The 12,498-nt window shown below is 36.0% G+C and overlaps 1 protein-coding gene across 1 annotated transcript; it reads right to left on the reverse strand.

The window, feature by feature from the left end:
- Nucleotides 1-1,268: 1,268 nt before the first annotated feature.
- On the reverse strand, nucleotides 1,269-3,724 carry LOC311090039 (uncharacterized protein; the record flags this gene model as incomplete). Its single annotated transcript, XM_084125138.1, has 5 exons — nucleotides 3,435-3,724; nucleotides 3,186-3,237; nucleotides 2,956-3,053; nucleotides 1,391-1,527; nucleotides 1,269-1,319 (listed from the first exon to the last, which is right to left on the reverse strand). The coding sequence occupies exons 1-5, from the start codon at nucleotides 3,529-3,531 to the stop codon at nucleotides 1,269-1,271; spliced, it is 435 nt and encodes a 144-aa protein (XP_083981264.1). The 5' UTR covers nucleotides 3,532-3,724.
- Between the last annotated feature and the right edge of the window lie 8,774 nt (nucleotides 3,725-12,498).

The raw sequence follows: 12,498 nt of genomic DNA on the forward strand, positions 1-12,498 counted from the left end.
TGGTTACGAATGGTAAATGTAATGGTTTGTCGCAACCAAACATAGGTTAGACTTTTCCTCAGTTACTGTACATGGACAATGTAACATTTCTTTTTCAGTTTGTACTAAAAATACCATTGTTGGTAAAATGTTAACATTTATAAGCACAGCCCTTCTCTCTCTAACACTGTTGGTTTGAACCACCTATAAACATTGAAATACTTTACTTATTTCTTTAGGTAGTGAGTGTAGGAGAATATACAAAACTTAACACAAAATTCCATGTTATGTTCATGTTGTCAGTTTAATCGATACTGTTTCGATGTGAAACACCAATACATTATACTTTACTGTACAACAAATGTTATGCAACTCACTTGACTTGCCTTCACTGTCAAATCATCAAAAAGCTTTTAAAGCTTTAACTTAACATGCATTTGTTTTACTATTTGTTTGAAATTCATGTTCACATCATTAAAGGTGTTTTACATCCTTGTAGCATTTCTTTATTCATTTGGCATCTATATGTGAATTTGGTTTGATAAGCAGTTACAAATTCCATGACTCATTGGCCAGTAGCTGGTATATTTCATTAGCCTCTGCAAATGTGGATGGAATGGAAATGCCTCTTGTTTCAAGGACTGTGGTGAATTTCTCGACCACCATGAGATAAGCTGCAAGAGACCCATCTGGTGATGATGGGAAGTTTGTATCATGAAGAATAGCCTCAGATATTGTTCGGAATGCTTCGTTTGCCACCAACAAAGGCTCATCTTCACCACAAACAAGCTGTTCTGCATACTGCGGAGGTCATCATCTACTTTGCAGAGCATATCTACAAATCCTGCAGGAAGATACAAATTCCTTTTTCAAGTTGCTGCTGCTTTTCTGAACCATTTTAATTTAGATAAAATGCATACCTTCGGGTGGGGAAATAAAGAGAAGGTCTGGTTTCTCAAATGGACCTGGAACATTCCTTTGCTTGCGCATATCATGAGTGTTCCACAGTGTTTGCTCTAGGTCCAGGTCTCTCTCAAGAAGGAGAAGGTGTGTATATTGCAGGCAATTTCTGTAGGTTAGCAGCATGTATTGTTTATTTTTTCATAAATTTTAACTTACATGTGTACAGGATTGTCCAAATCGAGCATGCCAGACTGCATCATGTACTAAAAATGCAAATTTTAATAAAGGTAAATAAATTACAAAAATGTTTTATTAAAAATTTGCAGCAATAAGAATTTGCCATAATTCCAGTTCATAGACAAAAAGTTCACCTCAAATGTCACCTGCTATTTTTTGATCCATGTTTTCTTCAGCATACTGTTGAAGCATTCAGCTCGCTGATAAAACAAAATATTAAATGTTAATTCTTAATTAAAAATATATTTTATCTGCATTTATGCTCACATACCTGATTATGTACCGATGTGCCCACTCTGAAGGAGTCTCGTCCTTGATCACTAGACTCCCAGAAGTGAAATGCCACTTGCATCTGTCCGACAAGAAGATTTTCCTTCCCTCTGTCTGCTCTTATGAATCGTGGGCAACCTATAGTAAATTAAAGTAAAAAAAAAATTTTTTTTTTTTTTTTTTGAACATTATATTTATTGAATTTTTAACAAAACAAGCAAGTGATACATTTGACATAAACTTAATATCCCAAACACAACCTAATCCCCAAAGTAAATAGAAATAAATAATAAAAAAAACCCAAAAAAACACACATAACAGAGTAACAAAGACAATGATAATAAAGAACAAAAAGACCTCAAAACAACTCGGCAGTCAGCTTTACTTTCTTAATTTCCTTCATAATGTCTCAGAAACTCAGTTAATGGTGACCATATTTCTTCAAAATTTCCTCCCTTTCCTCTAACAATATAAGTGAGTCGTTCCAGTACAATACATGATGCCATCTCCTTCACCCATATATGATTTGAGGGTGCATCCATTTTCTTCCAGTACAGAGATATTAACCGCCTGGCCTGCAGGAGTCCAAAGTCAATCAGTTTTATTTGTCTGGAGCTAAAAACACAGTTCTCTGGATATATACCCAACACACATATTTTTGCCTCAGCAGGTATGTTTACTCCAGCAATCTTTGACAAAGTCTGCGTGACTGACTTCCAATACTGATGTAATTTTGGACAGTCCCATACACAGTGAAAAAGAGTACCCTTTCCATCTAAACATTTACTACAGCTATCTGGGATATTAGGTGACCAACGGTTCAGTTTAACCGGAGTTATGTAGGTTCTCATCAACCATTTATATTGGAGGAGTTTCATCCTAGTATTAATTGACTGCTTTTGGGCTTTTAAACATGCAGCTTCCCAGTCTGCCACCTTTATCTCCTCTTGAATGTCAGATCTCCATGCATCCAGCTTATCAGCGGTGGATTCCTCATCATGTGTTAGTAAAGCTGCATAAAATAAAGAAATATGACCTCTCCTTTCAAGATTTTGCAATATAATATTCTCTAGGTTTGACAGTGTTTGTTCAGATTCAATCTGTTTATATTTCGACATAATGAAATGTTTAATTTGTAAATGCTTATAGAAATGTTTCTTTGGAATGTTATATGTTTGGCATAACTGCTCAAATGTAAGAAGGTTGCCATCCTTATAAAGGTGTGACAGCTTCTGTACACCTTTATCTGCCCAGATTTTGAAACCCCCATCAGCTCTTCCTGCCTTAAAACCTGTGTTGCCCCAAATAGGCGAAAAAGGAGAGATGGGAGGAATACCTCCCTTATACTGATGGGCCCTATACCAAATATCAATTGTGTTTTTTAAAAAGGGTTTTTTTGTCATTTTTCCCAATTTTTTGGGGCATGCGGAATATAAATACAGATTCAATTTAAGTTTTGTTTCTAATTGTTCAATTTTTAAAATTAAAGTAATATTTTTAATATTGTGAACAAATATGAGAAGCTCTCTCCTATCATGACTATTGTAAGACATCAAATATACGTACCACTGTGTTCCTGAATGGCATCAAAGAAGTACCTTGCAATGAAGGTTTGCTGTCGGTTTGAGGTGCCAGCCTTAAGCCAAATAATTTTCCTAGAAAATCTATGAAGAGAATTGCAAGTACATTAACAAAAAAACAAAAAAAAACTATAGACTTGTTTTTACCAAAAAAAAAAAAAAAAAGTAACAAATTAGACTACATTTGACAAAGGCAATGAACTTTGTTAAATGTACCCATCAATACCAAGATGTACCCAGATTCCAAAGAATTTCAATTGGTCATTTCCTATAACAAATGATAAAATATGTATCACAATAAATATCTATTATTCAATCAAAACATCAGTCAGAAAACTTGAAGAATTAGTTCATGCTTCACTTCACTTTTAAAATATGGATTTTAAATGACATTGGGAAGAGAGTTTTGCTTAACTATCCCTTTACTAATATATGTATATATTATTAATATTTAATAATATTTACCATCAATATGCCAAGTGTAATTTGGTCCACGGCTGAAGTAGTTCCTACGTTCAATTCTTTTTTTTCCCAGGACATCTACTAAGAAGACCACTACCATCAAGTTATCTCATTATTAGCCCTCATGTGGTGTTCAAAATCCTATAACACCTATGGTGTTCCCGGTCAAAAATGACAGGCCTATAAAAAATAGCTTATAAATCACTCATTTAACCACATTTTCACCCAATCTTGGATTCAATCTTTTTGTCAACTTGTTTTCTGTCAATTAGGACTGGTTTTATATTTCTATTTGCATCTAATTAATTGTGGGCCTCATTTATTTGAGAGTAGGCATCGAATTTTTTAAGTAAAAAAATCATTATTTTTGAATAATTTTGGAAATATAAAAAAAATATGAAAAAATATTGGTTCTGTTGATCACACTAGTCTACTTTAAAACCTCCTCCACTCTGCGTGCCCGTGGGCGGGGCCTAGAGCTACTTCATTATATTTAAACTTAATTTTTTTATGTTTCTGGAGATACTATCACCCCATATATGGTATCATTTTAAATCTTGAAATCTCATCTTTACACAGAATATAATGATATTTGTGTATATGGAACACAAATAATTAATATATAGCTTTAAAAAACAATCGTCACAAAATCGCTCCTCCCCCAAAATGGCGATGCAGAAATGTAATGAATATATATTTTTTACGTATCTCACAAAACAGAAAAATCATATATCAAAAGAAAGCTCTCATTCTCAGAAATGTGACTGTGTAGTTTGTTTTATTGTTTTCACATCATAGTTCACATTATCTCCAAAAGAATCGGGCAGTGAAATATGATTTCTGTGGAAAAACAAAGACAAACGTCTCATTTCTACATCGATTACAGGTGCTCTGAGCTAAAATAAGCCACAAACTTGATATCATCTTTTACCTTAGGATGTTTTCTTTCGAATGAGCCCATGTGTACTTTTCTGTGAGCTCTTCTTGGTAAATAATCCACTGTTATGTCGCGGATGTCCAGAACACAAAACGCGCTCGACCGGAGAAACACGCGATCTACACATCATCATCAAAGCGTGCAAGCGTCCTCTAATCATGACTATGATATACATATCAGGCACGTGTTAAAAGCTAAGGATGTCAGCTTTACAATCATATGTCAATCATGTCTCTAGTCCAATCAGATGCTGAAACAGTCGACGAATCAGTGGAGCAGATGGGCGGGATCACGGCGTTGTTTTTGAGAGGCGCGTCATGTTTTTGTGACAAGTGATTAGCAGTAACAGAGACGAGTGAGGGAAGATTTGAGGGTATATTTGTATTTTGTGAACGTTTTAGATTTAAAAATGGCATCTGGAGAGGGAAAAGCAGCAAAAAAAGGTGTTATCTTACGTTGAAGCGATATTAGAAGAGCTTGAACGAGAAAGTGACGATGCATCATGCAGCGACTAGTAATGACTCTGAAGTAACTTAGGCGCTGGATTTGACGGGTAAGTTCATTTATTACTGCATTTATAATGCTGATAAGTATATTAGAATTTTTATTTTGAAATTGAAAAGTACAGCAACTGAGCCAACTATTTGTTTCTTGACAGAATATGTGGAAACTTGATTTAGCATTTATGTTTTATTAGCAAACATGAGTTGCATATTCAGTATTGGAATAAAATCAGACTTGAATAAAATTATGTAATTTGCCTAATTTTTATGCATATATATATATATATATGCATAAAAATTAGGCAAATTATAAATATATATATATAACCATGCAAACAACCAGTTTGTGTGTAATAAAAACAATTTACTTTGTGTTACAGCCGAGACACATCTGAGATGGGCCTGAGACCCCCACACCCACCCTCATATTTCTATTTATGCTTTCAATTTGTAAAATGTGGTCTGTTTTAATAGACCATATACAATCTACAAGACTGTTTTGTAAGTTATAAGTGTCTCTTGAAAGGAAAATAAAATGTTTGTGTTTTTATTCACAAAACAAACCATTTTAACGTTACTTGGTCTCATTCCTTTATGCCATTTTGCATATTGTGTTTCTCAGATACAAAAAATTAAACCTGAATGAAAATGAAGAAAATCTATCAATAATCAAGTAAAGTACTTTAGCATATATTAAAAGTAGGTTTTTTTGGATAATGTCCTTTGTAAAAACTTTTTTTGCATTTGAGTATTTGAAAACTCCAAAGGACACATATAAACGCTAAAATGACACGTTGCCTCCCATCGGTTACATTTGAATAACTCCAGTTTAGAATTTGATAGAGAAAAAGTTTTTTTTTTCTGGTGGATACTGGCACCTAGGGGAATCAAACAATATAATCAGCAGGTCCCCAGAGCAAACAATAGCTGAATCACAGACTTTCAAAGACAGGATTCTGGGGGAAAAATGAATAAAAATGGCCTATTTTTTATGTTTATCATAATATTTTAAACACATACAATGCTATTTATGAAGTTTTGCAATCTGATTTAGTAAATTTGAAGGGTTTTCTGTACAATGACACCAGATTTTTAAATTTCCTACACGGTATGTGTGTAGGGTGAATATTTAAACTTAGGTGTGTTAAATTCAGGCGGAATTCCAAAATGTGCCTTGGAGTGGAAGAGGCAGGAAGTTTGTTTTGAAAAACTTTTATTTTGTAAAAAATGGCACATAGTCACACTTGTGGTGTTCCCGGTCAAAAATGACAGGCCTATAAAAAATAGCTTATAAATCACTCATTTAACCACATTTTCACCCAATCTTGGATTCAATCTTTGTATCAACTTGTTTTCTTTCATTTAGGACTGGTTTTATATTTAATTTTCAAACAGTTTAATTGTAGGAGTCATTTATCCGAGCTTATGCACCTCAATTTTTGAGTGAAAAAAGCATTATTTGTTAATAATTTTGGCAATATTGAGAAAAATATTTAAAAAAACTGCACTGTTGATCACACTAGTCTACTTCAATGTTTAACCAGGAAATTTCTTTTGAAATGAGTTTATTTTGTATAAAATGGCACAGTGTCACACTTGTGGTGTTCCTGGTCAAAAATGACCGGCCATTAAAAAGTTAATGTAGAAGATCACAAAACACAGCACTTTGCAATGCTTTTATTTTGAGAAGTGTGTGTGTGTGTGTGTGTGTGTGGCATACATGTATCCATGCATGCACATGTCCAATGGCTCTATGTCTGCAAGCACACATATACATATGTGAACATGATAAACATGCTCCTGACAACTAAATTTTTCTCTAATTTTCAGTCTCCCCCATTCACTTTCAATGACCAGGAACACCACAAGTGTGACTCTGTGTCATTTTGTGCAAAAAACACACATTTTAAAACAAACGGTGTAATTAAATATTAGACAAGTGTTATCAACAGTGCATTTTTTTTCATATTTTTCTCAATATAGCCAAAATTATTAACAAATAATGCTTTTTTTCACTCAAAAACTGAGGTGCATAAGCTCGGATAAATTACTCCTACAATTAAACAGTTTGAAAATGAAATACAAAACCAGTCCTAATTGAAAGAAAACAAGTTGATAAAAAGATTGAATCCAATTTTTGGTGATAATATAGCATAACAAGTGATTTATAAGCTATTTTGTGTAGGCTGGTCATTTTTGACCGGGAACACCACAAGTGTGACTCTGTGTCATTTTGTACAAAATAAAAGCATTTCAAAAGAAATTTCCTGGTTAAACATTAAAGTAGACTAGTGTGATCAACAGTGCAATTTATTTTCATATTTTTCTCAATATTGCCAAAATTATTAACAAATAATGCTTTTTTCACTCAAAAACTGAGGTGCATAAGCTCGGATAAATGACTCCTACAATTAAACTGTTTGAAAATTGAATACAAAACCAGTCCTAATTGAAAGAAAACAAGTTGATAAAAAGATTGAATCCAATTTTTGGGGATAATATAGCATAACGAGGGATTTATAAGCTATTTTGTGTAGGCCTGTCATTTTTGACCGGGAACACCATAGGTGTAACAAGGTGAAAAAAACAACACAAAAAAAGTAAAAAATAAATAAATAAAATGTGGACAAGTTGTTGTGATAGTCTCTGTGAACAAAGTCACTAAGTTTCAGTTCAATGCGATAACATTAACTAGTATTTTCAGGAAAAAGAAAATCTTCTCCAGTCAAAAATGACATGAACACCACATGAGGGTTAGAGCCACATCATTCCTAGAGAAATAACAGAGAAAGTAACACATTAAATTATGTTTTATTAACAAAGTTCGGGAGGAGCACGTTCAGATAATTAACACGAGTGGAGAGCACTCAGCAATCAATGATAAGAGGTATATATATATATATATATATATTCAGCAGTCTCACCTCAATCCATTGACAGTTTAGTAGCATCCCTCCACCACCCCTTCTCCACACTTCTAGTCCTAACCATTTACATACGGGGGGGAGTACTCTGGGTTCGGGCCGACTCCGAGCTCGGAGCCCTCCACCCCGGACAGCATGCCAAATACGCATTAAACTTTACCCCCTCTAGTTGTATGTAAATGTGAACTCATGAAGTATTTAAATAAAAACACAATCTTGACCACATCTAAAAAAGTAGGGTTATTATATTGGTACCTGTAGCAAGGGTGGATTCCTCTGACATCACAAACCCGTTTGTGCATTGCACGGATTCCTTGACAAGGTGACCAGTGCCTCAGCTCACTCTAAATAAATATTATTTGGATCATTATTACCACTATATGTAGGTTGACAATCCTGCTATGGGAGAGGCTTTTTCCTGCAGAGGTTAGTTTCAACTCCACTTAATATGCACCTGATTCAACAAACCAAGGTATTTGAGTTTTCATAGAAATTACAGTTGACCAGTTGTCCAGTTGAAAGAAAACCCTTGATAATACTATCAATGAGGGTTTTCTTAACCTAGGCAGTTTGTTGCTGCAGGTGCTTTGTAAAATGATTGGAACTGAAATCTGAAGGTAAGTGGCTTTCCAGGAGCAGGGACACTGAGGAACACTGCTTTAAGACATAAGACATACCATAACAGCTTGGCGAATTTCATTATGGGGCCTTTCAAAACTCCTCCGTTTCAAACCAAGTGATTTAATTAATCTTCTTAGATGCATTTCACTGCAAGATAAAGAATACAATGCTATAAACAATTTTCATTTGTATTGGGATATATTGTATTTTTAACATCAGTATTATCAAAGCAGTACTGAGCACTGCAGTTCGATTAACATTAACTAAGCATAAAGATTACCTGATTTTGTATCCAGAAGCACCAAGAAAAGAGCACATTTCTCTTTGTTTGAAGCCACTGTCAAAAAGCAACTTTATCATTTCATCTACAAATAAGTTAAGGCACATTACGTACATTTTTTTTTTTTCTTCATTCTGTAGTTAAGCAAACAGAACATGATAGTAGCCTATACCATTTAGTAGGGGTGTGACGAGACGCTTACTCCACGAGACGAGACGAGACACGAGATTGGGTTCACGAGAACGAGACAAGACGAGATTTTTACACAATTTTTAAGAAATCCTCAATGATGAAATATATGAATGGAAAATAGTCTTTTATTCAACTGAAAATCACAAAATGCAAAACAATTTAGGTTCATTTTGAAATCAACTTGTAATGAATGTTATTTTACTTCTATTTTAATGAATTCTATGCAGTAAAGGACATGCAAACACTGCAAAATGTTTTGCTATAAACTCTACTGTCTGGCTTCTCCCCTGTACGATTTCACATGAGAAATCTAACTCCTTTCCACAAATCGAACATAAAGAAAAATAAAACAGTATAAATAAAATAAATATAAATAACTGAAATAACACTTTAAATGCAAACAAGTGTGTATCCATAATCAAAGTACTGCTCTCTCAAAACTACAAGTTCAAACAGAAACAATTTTTTTCTTCAAGCATGAAAAAGAGATAAATTAACTACACAGCCTAAGATTATGGTCATGTTGTTTTTCAAGAATATAAGCATGTCGACGATTTCTGGCAGCAGTTGAGACTTTTGGGCAGTAACTAGGGCTGCACGATATGAGGAAAAGCTGCGATGTGCGATAACATTGTTTAATATTGCGATGTCGATATGACTTGTGATATGTGAATGTTAGCTATACTGTTCCCATGTCTTAGTGCTTTAATAGGTTCTTTGCGCGATGGGTCAAATGTTTATTACCTGCCTGGTTCAGATTACACAATTTTAGCGCGATTTTGGCACGATCCGTTTCGTGGAGATTCGTAAAGGACAACGGGCGTCGGGACGCAAGATTCGATCGTTTCATTTCGAATAGTGTGTCATAGTGGGCGACAACGCGTCTGTGATGCTTCAGGACATCACGACAGAAAGACTAGCATGTTTAATTTTAACGGTCCTCCACGACGGGTTGAGTGTGAGCGAGAGTGAGTGAGAGTGCGAGGCGAGCAACAGTGAGTGTGCGTGTGTGCGCGCGCCAGTGAGCGTGTGTGTGTGTGTTCGCGCGCGAGTGAGTGAGCGAGGGACAGTGAGTGTGTGTGTGTGCGCGGAGTGTGTGTGTGATTGGCCCGGCACACAAATGATTTAAAAGTGGCAGGGGCATCTTCAATACTAATTTCATTTCCATCACACTGACATCACAACAACTCACGAGACAAAGTTTCACCTCGACGAGAAATCTCGTCGCGTTTTAATCTCGCGAGATCTCGTAACACGAGATCTCGTCACACCCCTACCATTTAGCAATTAAAACATAACAATATATTTAGTTAGACACACAAGACAAGTTAAATGCAGGATACTTATCTCTGTATCCATTCTTGATGGACTGAAACACACAAATATGTAGTTTAAGACAGAACCAGGCAAAATCATTTAATTCAACAACTGTTAGTGTTAGACTAATACAGTTAGATTAAAAATTAGAATGAGATTTCAGTCTAATAGCTCGAAAGAACGCTTTAACTTCACGATCGTGAAAACTATCGATAGTTTGCCAACATACAAGCTATAGCTAGTTGAAATATGTAATCTAACTTTTTAAACGTGCAAATAAAACTCGCGAAATGCACGTTCTCTTCTGTATACAATGTAATTAGTGTAACATTTAATGAAAGCAAATATATAAATAGATATATCATGACGGGTTACCTCCTCCATCAGCTGTTGTTGTATCTGATCTGAACCGTGTACATGTGACGTCACATGGGGCGGGGCAATGTGAACCTCCAAACTCCACCATGAGTCCGTCTCCCCCGATTCCTTAAAGGGCATCTTGCAGGTTTTTTTTCTTTCAAAATTAATATAAAAACTTGTATGAAAATACCATATGAAAAGTTAATGCAGGATTTAAAATTGTTTTGCAAGACATAAGGGCACAAGTAGAAACATGTCAGTTTCCTTGACCGTGTTGAAAAAGCTGTTTTTTCATCATCGCGTCATATTACGTCATGAGAGGGAGTCGTTTGCCGGGCTCTGCGTTCACCTAGTGGTGTTCAGTGAGAGCGGTCATGATTCAGTGTGTTTTCGGTGGTTATTGTATTTCAATTAATCATTGTCGTGGTAAATTATTGTGAATTATGGCTTGTCAGGACTTCGAGTCCACAGGTTTCCGGATGATTGCAATTCAGGATGGTGTTATCTTCCGTGCCTGGCTGCGTTATGTGCAGGTGAAAAGACGGGACTTCACTTCTTCATCTGCTTCGAAAAACATGGTAGTGTGAAGCGTTCACTATAGACTGGATGATTATAATCCCTGCGATATGATGGAGTTATATGATGACGGCGATATGTGCACACTGTCACAGCATCTTCATCGGGTCGCCCGGTCCGTCGTCAGAATGTGGTTCAGGCGCCGGTAGGAAACATCATGTTCACGGATCCGTCAGAGATCACTCATTGTACATCTGTTTTACAAAATGTGCCTTGTCTTAATTTAATTCATGAACATATTCTACATAAACTTGTAATGTAATGCATTTATGTGTTTGTTATTAGTCTGCAGCCGAAACTTATTATTATTATAAATAGTTCTATAATTCATTTTCAATCTGTACAAAACCACTTATATGTTTGTGTTGGCTGTTTCTACTTATAAAGTTTTTATACAGTAAGACAGTTGTGATTATTTTTTATTCAATGTCACCAAAATGGGACCATTCAAAGCCTATATAAAGTCCCTCTTTCTCTGGAAACTTTCTCCTAATGGCTGACACAACACATGCAGATATTAAGGGTCCAATACTTTGCTATTGCCTGATACATGATAATAATCTGTACAATATTGTGATCGGAGTATAGTGTTATACATATCGTCGGCTAACGTGGATATATCTATAAGCTAACGCTGGTCTCTCATCAAGACACCTGCCCTGGTCTCCTCACTTTATGTCTGATGCCGTTTCGTCCGATGCCTTTTTGTCTGAGTCCGTTTCGTCCGATGCCTTTATGTCTGATGCCTTTTTGTCTGAGGCTGTCTGATGTCTAATTGTACGAGACCTGACACCTGACATTTTTTTTTCTTGAGACCTGAAGCTTTTCAGGTTGAGGCGTGATGCCGTTTTGTCCAATGGCTGAAGCCTTTTAGTCTGAGGCATAAAGCCTTGTCTTCATGTGTCTGAGGTCTGAGGATGTCCTAAAATGTACACCGACATGTCCATCATCGCACTCTCCGGGCGTTCAAGCAACTGTAGCTTTCATCACTAAAACGGAAGGCTCGCCTCTCCATTCATTCGATTGGACAGTGGAAAAAAACGTGATGACGTCGGGCGCTTTTTCCGCTCGGAGTTGCTTTTTTTTTCAACTTCAAAAACGCGAGGCGCAGCAAGCGGTAAAACGCGAGGCGCAGCAGGCGCATAAATAGCGCGCAGAACGCTCGCTGCCATAGGAAACCAATTGAAAATAGGTGCCTCTCACTGCAAAAAACGCGTCAGGTGTGTTCGGCCAGCAGTCAATCACACGCGTTTGTGATGAGTTTAAAAAATGCAATCTCTAATCGAAGGCGGCTAGATTATTCACCGGTGAAGAAATCCAGTGCGAACAGGTTTCAGTGCACGCTCACTGACAGAAT

Source organism: Abramis brama, assembly GCF_963993115.1.
Source record: "Abramis brama genome assembly, chromosome: 9".
NCBI classification, from domain to species: Eukaryota; Metazoa; Chordata; class Actinopteri; order Cypriniformes; family Leuciscidae; genus Abramis; species Abramis brama.